At 37.1% G+C, this 13,621-nt stretch overlaps 1 protein-coding gene across 9 annotated transcripts in view; it reads right to left on the reverse strand.

Moving 5' to 3' along the window:
- LOC126298725 (uncharacterized) overlaps positions 1 to 13,621 on the reverse strand; it is a 168,042-nt gene that overhangs the window by 85,284 nt on the left and 69,137 nt on the right. For all 9 annotated transcript variants that reach the window (XM_049990160.1, XM_049990162.1, XM_049990157.1 and 6 more), the window contains one exon: positions 4,607 to 4,717. In XM_049990160.1, coding sequence (XP_049846117.1) covers positions 4,607 to 4,717 — 111 coding nt within the window. The remainder of the gene's footprint in view (positions 1 to 4,606; positions 4,718 to 13,621) is intronic.

Consider the following 13,621-nt stretch of genomic DNA (forward strand, 5'->3'; position numbering starts at 1 on the left):
ATGTAGGATACATTTACAAACAGTATCCAATTACTGTCATAGGTTTTTTTTTTTTTTGGGGGGGGGGGGGGGGGGGACGACACCTCAATATCCTAAGTCATATTCATTTGATCCCAGTACACTGATATCTTTTTATTTCAAAACTCACAAACAGAATTAAACTCCCACACGCCCTGTGACAATCTGCATAAATAAATACACACTATGTGGTTTACAGTTAGCTCCAAGGCTTTCAATTTAATACTACTTCTTACATGTCAACTCCCCTGTTTATTTAGCTGTGCAGCTTTTCACCGGGAGTAACAATATTGAGACAAATGCACTCCACACCTTCCAACTCCAGAAAAATCCAAACTGAATACCAGTTCTCGGACCTCGACCTAATATGTCAATGCTCAGCAGCTTTAACTACTACACGATCATACTGTGGTTGAAACAGGCACAGCCTACAACCCTGCACATTAATTTCCTAAGCCAAAATCTTTGCACTTACTTGGTATAAAACTCACGAAAAGCATACCATCACACCATCACGCACTATTACTCAAAGATACCTGTGCTGTTCTTACACATGAAATTATTCTGTCTGTACCATGCACTTTTACGACAAGTACATGATATAGTTTCTGAAAACAGTCACACTTTGTATTTTTATTCACTGGTTTCGCTCTTCAAATGAACAAGAGCATTATGAGAATATACACTGTAACAGATACAAATTGAGATAATAAGGAAAACTTACATTGACATTACATAATGTATATGTTCTATTTCCAGTATGGTGACTTATGTTTAAAGTTGACTGGCAGCTCTATATATTAAACTGGCTGTACTATAGTACTTAAACTTATATTTAAAGTGTGTATAAAGTACAGTAGTAAATGATGACCCTGACAGTGTCAAAGACGAAATTGACTGTACAACAGTACTTTTAACGTCCATGGTATCGTGTATCCAAACATAATTCACAAAATTTACATTTTTGTTGCCTCTTTTACAGGCCTGTGTATAGACATGTCATATCTGTACATATCTGCTTAGCTTTCAAAAAATACAAGTACATCTGTAAAAATTAAAATGTCTTTCAACATACATTATAAAAAAATATTTAAAAATTTCTTTACAAAAATTCATTCCGAACTACCATTTCTAAAAATATTTCTGTTAGGATAATACGGCAGGTATTATATTTTGGTTGATTATCTACAGCATTTCATCAAATAACTGGAAGAATCCATGCAAATTAAATTCACTTTGTTCGTTTAATAAATTTTATGGTTTTTCTTCTTTCCTACGAAAATGTCCATCTCTTCCAAAACATTTAAAAAAATGTTCAAATGTGTGAGAGATCTTATGGGACTTAACTGCTAAGGTCATCAGTCCCTAAGCTTACATACTACTTAACCTAAATTGTCCTAAGGACAAACACACACACACACACACACACACACACACACACACACACACACACACACACACACGAGGAGGACTCGAACCTCCACCGGGACCTGCCGCACAGTCCATGATGGCAGCACCTTAGAAAGACATTTAACAGAGGACCTTTTTCTTGATGTGGATAACATTCATGCTAGCTTGGATCTCATCCAATGTATGTTTAGTTGTTCTGAAATGTTCGTCAAATGCTGTATGATTTGAATTTAAACTGCAATGTTCTTTAAAACGTATTTTGAACACCCTTCCAGTCTGGCCAATGTACATGCTCTGACAATTCTGGCAACTCATTTCATATATTCTTAAATTACTGTATTTGTCCTTACATATATTCTCTTTGTGTATTAGAGCATGTCTAAGGGAGCTGCTGCTTCAAAATGTTACTTAAACTTTCTATCTTGGGAAACATATCTGTTACATGACCTTTGTGAGTGTAATATACCTTTCCTTTTCTACTGGCTTGCCTATACTATTGTTTTTCTTTCATTTAACAATTTTCTGTGTAGTGTGGTACAATATCGTTACATCACATTCTTGGTAATTGTTCCTTAATGCCATACTTTTGGTTGTAATTCTGTTGCTCTGTCATTATCTGTGAGTGGTAACTGTAATAGTCTGTATAAAGCTGAATAGAAATAGGCTTTTTGTGCTGGATTAGATAATTTGAATTACTCCCAATAACTCTAGCTGAATATGTAGCCTTCCTGTAAACTTTAAAAATATGTATCCCATTCGATATACTAACTGACAAATTGAGAACATTGATGCTACTATCAGTTTCATCTTCAACTGAGAACTTAATTTTTGGGTGCATTTGAGAACAAGTAAACATACATTAGGTGAGTTTCAAGACAGTATGAAATTAATCCACACTGCAGATAAAGATCCTCTGTTACATGTTTTGGAAGAATTGGAAATTTTTTTTTAGACAAGAAGAGAACCCCACAAAATTTATCAAATGAAGAAAGCAAATGTAATTTACATGGATTCTATGGGTTAATTGATGAAGTGATGTTTATAAGCAACCAAAATATAATACCTGTCTATTATCTTACCAGAATAATTTTTAAAAATGGTAGTTCCGAATGCATTTTTGTAAAGATATTTTAAAATATGTATTTTTATAATGTATTTCGAAATACATTTTAATTTTTACAGATGTACTTGCATTTCTTGAAAGATAAACAGATATGTACAGATATGACATGCTATAAACACACCCATAAAAGAGGAAACTAAAATGTAAATTTCATTTTCTTTAGTTGTAAATTATTTTTGGATACACAATACCATGGATGTTACCAGTACTGTTGTACAGTCAGTTTCATTTTTGGCGCTGTCAGTTTCATCATTTATCATCATTTACTGCTGTACTTTAAACACACTTTAAATGTAAGTTTAAACACTACAGCACAGCCAGTTTAATTTATAGAGCTGCCAGCCAACTTTAAACACAATCTTTAATGCTGTCAGCCAACTTTAAACGTAAGTCACCATACTGGAAATAGAATATGTACTTTACATAATGTCAATGTGAGTTTTCTATATTATCTCAATTTGTATCTTTTAGAGTGTATATTCCAATAATGCTTTTTTTCATTTGAAGAGTAAAACCAGTAAATAAAAAATACAAAGTGCGACTTGTAACTGTTTTCATAAACTTAGTTTTAAAAGTCGCTCCCCCAGCGGGCAATGCCTGCTCTTGCTATAAGTACATAGTTGTCAACAGATAGTTATCCATTCACATGTTCAGTGCAGATGTCAGTGCACTCACTGCAGAACAAGTGACACAAAGGGTAAAGAATAATTCCACCCATTCCATTCTCTCCACACACTGTGGTGAAAAAAGCTATTGGTGTCAGTGTCTCACAGCTGGCAAGATCTTCGTTTATAGCAAATAATGCTCATATGTCGTCTTGGAATGAGGAATGAACAAATACACACATCCATATTTCCAACCTAGTAAGATAAAGATGGAAGTTGGTTTTCAAGCCACTCTTATAAATAACTAAACATTAAAACTTCTTTTACTGAAAATCGCTTCTACTTTTATATGAAAATGAAATGATCATATGGCACTGTTGGCTGGGAGGCTCCATCCGGCGAAGTTTAGATGCCAGGTCGAGGTCTTATTTCAGGTGACGCCACATTGGGCAGCTTGTGTGTCGGGGATGATGATGAAAGGATGAGGAGGACAACACAATACCCAGTCCACAAGTAGAGAAAATCTCCAACTTGTCTGTAATCGAACCAGAACCCACTGTATGGTAGAAAATATGTTACTGTTCAACTAAGCAGATAGATTCTAGTTATACATTTTCCACTACCATGATCAAGTGAATGAAAGCCCTCACATTATTGCCCATAAACAATTGTTTTCAGACTCAAAATCATTAGAGATTTTTATAACCATTTTCTTTGCCTATGGCAGCTGTAAATAATCCATGTGAAATATGAAAGACAACTTACCTCATACAAAGCACTGCCATGAAGTTGTAGGAAAAAATACACCCTTTGCTTTTGGCAAAGGTGGGAGGAAATTTCGAGGAGATAGAGTGGCAGATAAAAACAGAAAAGATGACGTGTGTTACTCAAAACATATGAAAATCAAATAACTGATTTGTGACACTACATGTGAAAGATTCAGAGGAGTAGTTAGTGAGAAGAAAGTACGAGGTGGAAGTGGGGATGGGTGTTAAGTGAAATGGAATAATAAGATATCTGTTGGCTATGTAAAAAAAGAAAGGAAGATATGAAGTCCATAAAAAAGATAATAAGCCATCTTCTTAAACAGAGTACAGTTTCATGACTAAAAAATTTGCATAAAGTACAGCTTCAGTGATACAAATTATCTAAATCAAATTCTACCAGGTTGTTTTACTGCATTGATTTGATGCCATTTTCAGGTGACTGCAGCTGAATCCTGGACTGGGACACCAAACTGTGTCAGTTTAGCTTAGCATTCATCTGCAGTCAACATAAGTTGGCAGCAAATCTCACTGTCAAAAATTAATGTAGGGCCAATAACTGAATCCAGCAGACAGCCATGAAAAACTTTTCAGTCACATAACAATTAACATTCACTTTACTTAAAATTTAACAACTAACCAACAAAAAAGTTGGAAGTCTTGATGTTCTTACGAATACTACTTACATCTGCCCTATCATTTCTTTTGCGCTTGAATAGTGAAACTTCCTTCTCTTCTTCATTCTCAACCTCTATCGTTGATCGTTTTTTCCCTTTTGTTGGAGTTTCTGGCTTTGACTGCAAGTAAAGAAATGAAAATGTAATAATTTTATATTAATGTAAGCTAAATCAAAGTGTGTAATTCCAAAGGCTATGTGATAAAACCCCATGTGAGCAAAAACCATGACACTTGAAAGGGATATTTGTCTGAATATATTATAAACAAATTAACTGATATAACTAACAGTTGGATATTTCAAAATATCCTGTTTTTACAATATCACACAAAGTTAATAAATAAAATAATGTATATCAAAGCATATTTCATAATATTATCCCCCAACTAAAGGTATGCCAGACAAACATTTATTTCAACTACACTGCAGATTTGTTAGCCATTATGGCATACCAGGAAGAATATGTACAAATATCACATTCACATCTCACAATGCACCATATTACAACATGAATATTGATTAAAGTGTATTAGGATGCTGCACATGAAATGTAGGGTTCTGTGGTGCACTTTGAAACTACAATAATTTGATGAAAATAATAAATCCACATTTGCATGAGACGATGCTATTCACTTATCCTTATGAGGCACTAGTGCAACACTGTCACAAATTTTAAATATTTCTGGGTGAAATGCTATTCTAAAACAATATCATGGGTGGCTTTAATGAAAAGGTTTTCCCTGTCTACAAACTGTCCATATGCCTAAACAGTTTGTCAGCACATGAGTCTCAATAATATGTAGTTTCTGCACAGTAAAAGACCATTTCTGGCTTAGTCTTTATGCCTTGCAGCCCAGTAAATGGGATGCAATATCTTCCAGCATTCATTCTTTCACCAGTTTGCAACAATGAATACCAAATAATACTTGCAGCATTCACTAATCACCATTACAAAGGTAATGAACAGGATAGTGACAATTAATAAAAACCTTTTTTTAAATTTGTGACAGTGCTTTGTGTGTAATTATATTTTTATTTTCTTATATCAGAATAACAGAGAAGCAACTCTTCCAGGTGACAGATAAAAAATTATTCATCAAGCTCCTGAGGAATCAGTTGTGCACACTCTTCCATATTCTTGAAAATGCTGAGGAGTCACTGTTATAAAAATGTAGCTCAATATCACTGGTATCCCATTAAAAATTAGGAGGAAAGTTCACTAGCCCTACTGTTTTTCACATTGTGTACTTGCTAACATTTCTTTACAGAGTTTATCTTCTAAAGCCACGCTACAGATTACAGTTTTTTTCAATGATCACTGCAGTCATAACTGTCGTAATGTGTCAGGTACAAATGTTTGTTGGTGCTCCTAAGTGCCTCTGACCATTTTAGTAAATCCAAAACTCCCAATGAAAATATAGGTGCTTTGTTGTAATTTGGTAACATCCAACTATTGCCATTTCAGAATCCATTGTTTTTGTGCACCAACCTGATAATAAGATGAAAAGAATGCTACAAAGCTAGTATATGAATTTTTTACACACTATCATAGTGTAGCATTTCATGCTGTATAGGTGCACTTTTATATTTTAGAGGGCATCACTCATACACAGTACATAAAAGGGGAGCACATCTCAAATCCGTATGCTGATATGTTCAAGAGCAATCAACTCCTCTCCCCCTATAACATCTATAATTTGATAACACTATTGAAGAAAGCCCTTCAGTTGGCATGTAAGCAACATTCTAACAATAATCAGAGCATTAACAATTGTTGGATAAGTAAATCACAATTCCCTCAGAGGCATGATTCACTTACCCCTGTCTGACCTAGGAATCAGCTTATGCAGCCAGTCACATATAAAGTGTGACACTGACATGCACAACCAACAGAGCATACATTATTGTTTTGTATGTACAAAGAAATATTGCCATCAGTTCTTGTGCATGCAGTGATAAGTGTTGCCAGCTGGCATACTGCACATCGCCAGTTCAAACACAACTACCAGCAATTATTTATTATTTTAGAGTTATCTTTTCTGGGAGATTCTTGAAATATATTGTGGTTCTATAGGTGGAAAATCCAGTTTATGTATAAATACTATAATGGGTGATCAAAAAGTTTCTGTTTCAAGGCTGTGCAATCCAGCATTACTATGCCAATCAGGCAAAATCACTGTCAGCACTGAGGCAATCATCTCACTAAAGCACCAGGTCAAAGACACCTGTTTGGTAAAACAGCGCATCCTGTTACATGAAGAAATCTGTGCTTGCTGCACATCACAAACTGACAGGAACTGTCGATCATTCAAATACTTTTTTAAGGGATAAGGAGATAGTCACATGAGGAGAGACTAAGACTATAGGACAAGTGCCCAAGTGTCTACCACTTGAGCTGGTGTAAGAGATGAATATCAACCACTGTTTTGTGTCAAACTGAAACCAGCACAGAAATTGGTGGTTTTTGACAGACAAGCTGTCCCATACGCATTTTTCATTCTCCAATGAATGTCACTGGTGTTTGTCCTTCAGCAGCCAAGGAAGAAATAATAGCATATTAGTCCTCCTTGTCATAGTTCATATTTCCCCATTTACTGTACACATTGCGGAAAGACACAAAAGCAACACTAATCCAGTGCCTACATATTGGTGCTTATATACCGGCATAAGAAAATCATTACATTGCATACAAGCTGCAGCAACATCTTCAAATTGGAACTTTTTGATTGCCATTATAGCATTCTGGAACATATAACACTTGTATAAAAAAACTGCACTCCCCATCCACATCAGTTCCGTTTTGGCTGTATGTTGATGTCAGTAATAAAATTTCTTTCAGTCTACGTGTTGTATTTCATTGACAACCCTGCCTTTGGACTTGGACTCAATTGAGATTTCGACATAGCATTGTTTGGTGGAGGTGCCAGGTGCTTCACAACATTTACATCACCAAGACTCCAGTTAGGCAATGTAAAAGCAGTCACCTACATGGACAGGAATTGGAATACAAGCAGCACATCGTTCCTAAGATCTGTACATTCAGGAAATGAATGGAATCCAAAACAGCAGATGTCAGCTGAAAATCAGGCATCAATCAGTGTTTTCCAGGGATACTGGTCAGGATCTGATGAAATGGATAACAGGATCTGACCAAGTCACCAAATATAACAAGTGGGATGATATGACGTGTCTGGTATATGTATACTTTTATTTGTATGACACAGCCCAGCAATGGTTTGAGAACAACGAAAAGAAGCTCAATAGCTGCGGCAAATTTCAGGTTGAACTGAGGAAAACAATTGGTGACAATCAACAGTAGGTCTGCTTAACAGAAGAACAACCAAACAACAAGGCCCATTGCTATTGCAAAACGACACAGTCACACGTACAGAATGTTTCCTCACTTAAGAGAAAAGGAGTCGCAGAAGACACGCACCAAGCTTCTCTGATAGAGGATGTCAAAACAACAGAACAACTTATCACGTGGTGCCAGTGGACTAAGGAAATGTATCACAAAGAAAAGAGTCAGGTGAAACTGGTACGGTCGACTCCTGAATGTGGTTCCTTGGTCCTCAAGGCAGTTGCGGAAGACCACCATGACCTCACTTCTCTCATGTGCGAAACAGTAAAAGTAGAGACACAACAGTGTATGGCAGCCAGAAATCTTGGACCGAGTTCAAAAGACATATCCACCATGAATGCTGACCACATAGTTCAGAAGTAACTGAGAATGGTGAAGAAGAGAGGTTTGACCCTTGTCATTCCACCAGAATGTAGTCATATCATTATTCTTGGGTAGGACTTCTTGCAGTCACCACAACCATTCATAGACTGTGAAAGATCAGATCTCCAAACTGACAAAGATATTCTAACAAGCATACATAAAAAAGATTGCTCTGGGCAGTTGTTGGCTATTGAAGACATTGTTATCCCTTTGTCATCAACAAGACAAGTTCCAGTCATCAGTCAAGATGCACAGTTAAACTGTGAAGTTTTTGATTAACTTCTCATGGTTGGGGCTCACAGTCATGTAGAATTTCTTGAAGGATATCACTGACTGTAGAAATTATTTATTTCACAAGGCTATTTCTGATGATGACATGTAGGCCTATCGGAGGATTTTAGTCTGTCATGTGCTGAAGCAAAATCTTTTGCAGTAACACTTGAAATGGCCCAAAAGTTGAAACTGTAATTGTGAAACAAATAATTTCGACAGTCAATGGCAAATATGATGTGAAGTTTTTGTTCATTGTAAAAAGCTACTCAGGCTCACAAAACAAATCTACATGCCGGCAATGATCATAAACATAGTGGAGGGTCAAGGAGAACTTTGGATCCCTCACTGTCACGAGCAGCCACCATTCATCCCTAAAGGTGTGTGCACATGAACAGCTGAAACAATCCAGGGAGGGCAGCTTAGAGTCATCAACAAAGAATCCTGCTACACTACAACTACAGGCAACACAGGGGAGGAAGCTATTATTTAACTGCCAATAGAATTTGGCTTGACAGAGGATCAACATCGGCAAGTAATAGCTATTTTGTGTCAATTTCAGAAGCTTTCAAATCCAGAGTGAAGGAAAGACAGGCCAAGCAGTCCATGATAAAACATCATATTAACACTGGGGGTTGGGTTGTTTGGGGGAGGAGACCAGACAGCGAGGTCATCGGTCTAATCGGATCAGGGAAGGAAGTCGGCCGTGCCCTTTCAAAGGAACCATCCCAGAATTTGCCTGGAGCGATTTAAGGAAATCACAGAAAACCTAAATCAGGATGGCCGGACACAGGATTGAACCATTGTCCTCCCGAATGGAAATCCAGTGTGCTAGCAACTTTGCCACCTCACTCGGTATTAACACTGGGCATCAGCCACCAATAGCCAATGCTCATACAGTGTTGTTGGCTGAAAAATGGATAATTCAGGAGTAAAAGGAAAACATGGTGAAAGATGACATCATTAACACTTCAGAGAGTCCTTGTTACTCTCCTGTTGTCCTTGTGAAGAAGGACAGCACAAGGTGTTTCTGAGTTGCCTACCAATGACGACTGAACAAAATCACGAAGAGAGACTTCTGTTTCTACTGCCGTGCACTGACTGCACCATGGGCTGCTTGGAAGGGGTAAAGTATTTTTCAACAACGCACACACAGACAGGCTATTGGCAAATCGAGATTGACAAGGCTGACTGGGAAATGACTACTTTCGTAACTATGAATAGCCTCTATGAGTTCAAAGTTATGCCACTTGAACTATGAAATGCTCCAGCCATCTTCAAAAATACAATGGACAACCTGATTTGACACCTAAATTGGACTTTGCTATTTGGATGATAATGCCATTTTTTTAAAGACATCTGAAGAATATCAAAGCCAACTGACAAATGTGTTGAAATGTGTTGTGGGATAGGGGCAGTTCTAGTACAAATGCAGGAAGGTGCTGGAAAGGTGATAGTTCATGCGGCCAGAGTATCCTCCAAGTTCAAGAAGAGCTACTGAGTTGGAGTGCCTTGGAGGTGTTTGGGCGATAAACAAGTTCTGGCCCTATTTATTTGGCAAACACTTCACTATTTAGACAGATCACCATTCTCTATACTGGCTACCCAGCCCAAAGAATCCATCGGGTCAACTGGCAAAACAGACACCGAGGGTTCAGGAGTATGACATCACATTGCTACAAAAATATGGACACAAACAGAATAATGCTGGCTGCCACTCAAGGAATTCTTTGGCAGAACACAGCAGCACGAGTGAAATCTCATTAATTGCTGCATTAGATGACAATGCTGCTGAAAAGAGGGAAGGTCCAGCCAAAGGATACCAACAATGAGAGGAACTACGATCTGATACAGGGTGTATACGTGAACAAGGAAGAAAAATTCCCAGATTTTTCCCAGATTTCCCGGTTAAAAATACACTTTCTCCTGGGTGAATACACGCTTTTCCCATGTTAAGTGACAGTATATTTTCCCTTATCAATACTTTGAATGGTTTAGGTTTTACACATGGGCGTAGAATTTCCTGGCGCTTTAGAAAATGAAACTCAGAGAGAAAGACGTGTTTTGGAAATGTCTTGTGTGCAGCAACATGTATGTTGCATATTTTCGTATTACGAAAGTATACATTGGAATTCCACCAAACACCGCATGTTACTTTCCGAATCATTGAAATAGAGATTGCGATGCATTTCTGTAAGCCAGTCATAGCTCATGTCATGTGATCTCGGCAGCTGATGACAGCGGATACTCAGAGCATAGGACACTTGATGTAGTCAGCCAACAGCAACATCACTGTTACGTAGCATGAACACACCAACAGGGAAAGTTAATAGTTTATATTGTGTTGCTACAAGAAAAGAAAAGCTTTCACATATAATATTGGTCTCTAAGGTTAATAAGCTGCAAGAAAAATTATGATTTCGCATATAATGTTGATCTTTTATGCATGTGTTACACTTCAAGAATCACACAAATGTGCCAGTAAAATTTTTAATAACGACAAATGTCTGATCTTCTGGGTTCGAAATTTGTTCGAAATTTTTCTAAATGGCTCATCATCAAAGAGCTTATTTTTTACATGAGAGTCAAACGCTCTGTGATTTAAGAAATTCATGGTACATTCTTGCACATAGTTCAACTTACGTAAAAGGATATTTACTTTGAAAGAAACAAATTTCAAACCACATTTCGCAATATTTTCCTGCAACCTGTCAGAAATAAGTTCGTTTCAGCAGTTGACGGAGAGCGCAGATAACAGGCGTCACCGCACTTGCACAGCTACCATGAAGCAGGAAGACCATATGTACATACGTATAAAACATTGAAAGATCATACATTATGTATAACAGAAACAAGACATCAGGTGATATTCCAAGCGCATCGGAATTTCACGAACCATAACTAAAATGTGCACATTTAAAGTGCATGCTTTAAGTGCACATTTTATGTCCATATTCCCAATCAAGTATACCTCGACCTGATATTAAGCTTTTCAGTGTGGTTTTCGGGATGTAAATTTTCTTGGAGCATCAGTACTGTATTATATCATGCTTGGTTCTTTATTATGGCGTAACACAATAGATGCTAGAAGATGAAAATGTGCACTTGAAATGCAACGAACAGCTGAAACTTGCTAGTACTGTGGAATCAAACATTTCCTTTCAAATACATTGACTGCCTCTGCGGAAAAGGTTTATAAAAGTCAAATTACTTTAGCAAACCGACAAAAATAACTTCATTGTTCTGCAAAGCGATTAATGCTTGACAGTCAGAAAGGTGGAAATAAAATAAAATCTGAAACTAATGACATATTTTAGCCTTCCGTAATTACGTGAATGTATTTTAATTCACTTCATAGCTCCTGGCCACAGACATCTGTCTTGTTTTCATTTGACGTGAGGGTAAACGAAGAGGAAACAGCAAAATCGCTAAATGTAAACACGGGTCACGTGGAGACTACCCACTATAACTCAGACTGCTCTGTGCATTAGCCTCGGATCTACAATATTTGCGAACTGGATCAATACTAAAAAAGATCGAATTTTCAAAAATATGTTCATCTTGTAGTGCACATCTTTCTGAAAAGTCTGAAACATAAAACATGTGTTCGAGGAAATGTAAGACATATTATTTGGCCTCAAGTGTGCCGAAGTGCAGTGCCACGCCTCTTCATAGAACATTCTTCTATCACTCATCACTGTATTTCGCTCTGTGGAATTTAAACGTGTATATTTTGTACTGGATGCCATCAAACTATATTCAGGACAGTGGAAGGTGAAATGTCCTGTGGTGCCTCTCCTGCTTCCAGTCAAACGGTTTGACAGCAGGCCCCTCTAAAAAAAAAAAATCTCGCAATTAATAGTGGATGGGATTATTTTTAATAGGGAGAACAAGAACTCTTCAGAAAATTTGCACTCTTTATTGCCTATTAGCTAATAACTTGCTGTTTTGTGTGACATAAAATTAAATACAGGACACACAAAACCGAAGAAAAGAGACAAGCGAGAAAGTACACATTTCTTCAATCCTTAGCTCCTAGCATTTTTTCTCTCTAATCCTGCTTCAGCTTTACATGGCATGCTTTCCTTTCTGCGAAAGAATCTATTACCTCACAAAAGCTCATCAAACGATTCACTACATGAAAAATCAAAATGTTGTTATCTAATACTGAAAAAGCTGTTAACACAAATAATACTCAAGCCTGGTGTGGTTTCTCGATCTGATTACATCTATTTTGTCACTGCCTGCTACATAAAACAAAAGAGGCCTTTCTGATATTGGAGCAATTTTGTAAGACACACCAAATAAACGAGACTGTTTTGGCACAAATGGCCATTTTTAAAACACGACAGAATATAATCCACAAAGTACCTATATCATATTCCTATTAGGCCTACTACAAGCAAAAAGCTTTATGTTAGGAAACAGTTTCACATTTCACTCATACGCACCAGTTTCTCGAGCACAAGATTGAATAGTAGAATTATGAAATTTTTATATAAATTTGGAATTTTCTTATTCTTCATAATGTGTGTGATGTCTCCTTTTCTTCTCCTTTCTCATTCTAAGAAACCATCTTGTCATCACCAATTCTGCAGCTATTCCTACCATTGTCAAAATTTGTTCGCCGATTAATTTCACTAACACTACCAGAATCACAGGTTCAGTTATCCTGCAATTGTTTTTCGGTTAGGAGTTATTACATGTTCGTGCAACACGTTTTCTGTGTTACTTCCCAAATAGAACTTAAGCGGCTGCTAGCCGGGAACTGTACAACTGGCCCTTAGTAGTGTAGCGACCTGGTCAAAACTTTTCTGTCAAAATTTCATTTTCTTGAGTTCACCGAGAAGATAGTATATAATCTTTCTCACCTGTTATTCCTGTCAGTCGTTTATTTCCATTCTGGTAACCTGAATCTATGGATTTCAATAGTAGTAATTATAACAAAGCTGATCATTCGCAAACCCAATCTACCACATAATCAGACAGCGATTGGCATTCATCCGTTGGGCTTTACTCCGCTCAGCTCGT

Source organism: Schistocerca gregaria, chromosome X, assembly GCF_023897955.1.
Source record: "Schistocerca gregaria isolate iqSchGreg1 chromosome X, iqSchGreg1.2, whole genome shotgun sequence".
Lineage (NCBI taxonomy): Eukaryota > Metazoa > Arthropoda > Insecta > Orthoptera > Acrididae > Schistocerca > Schistocerca gregaria.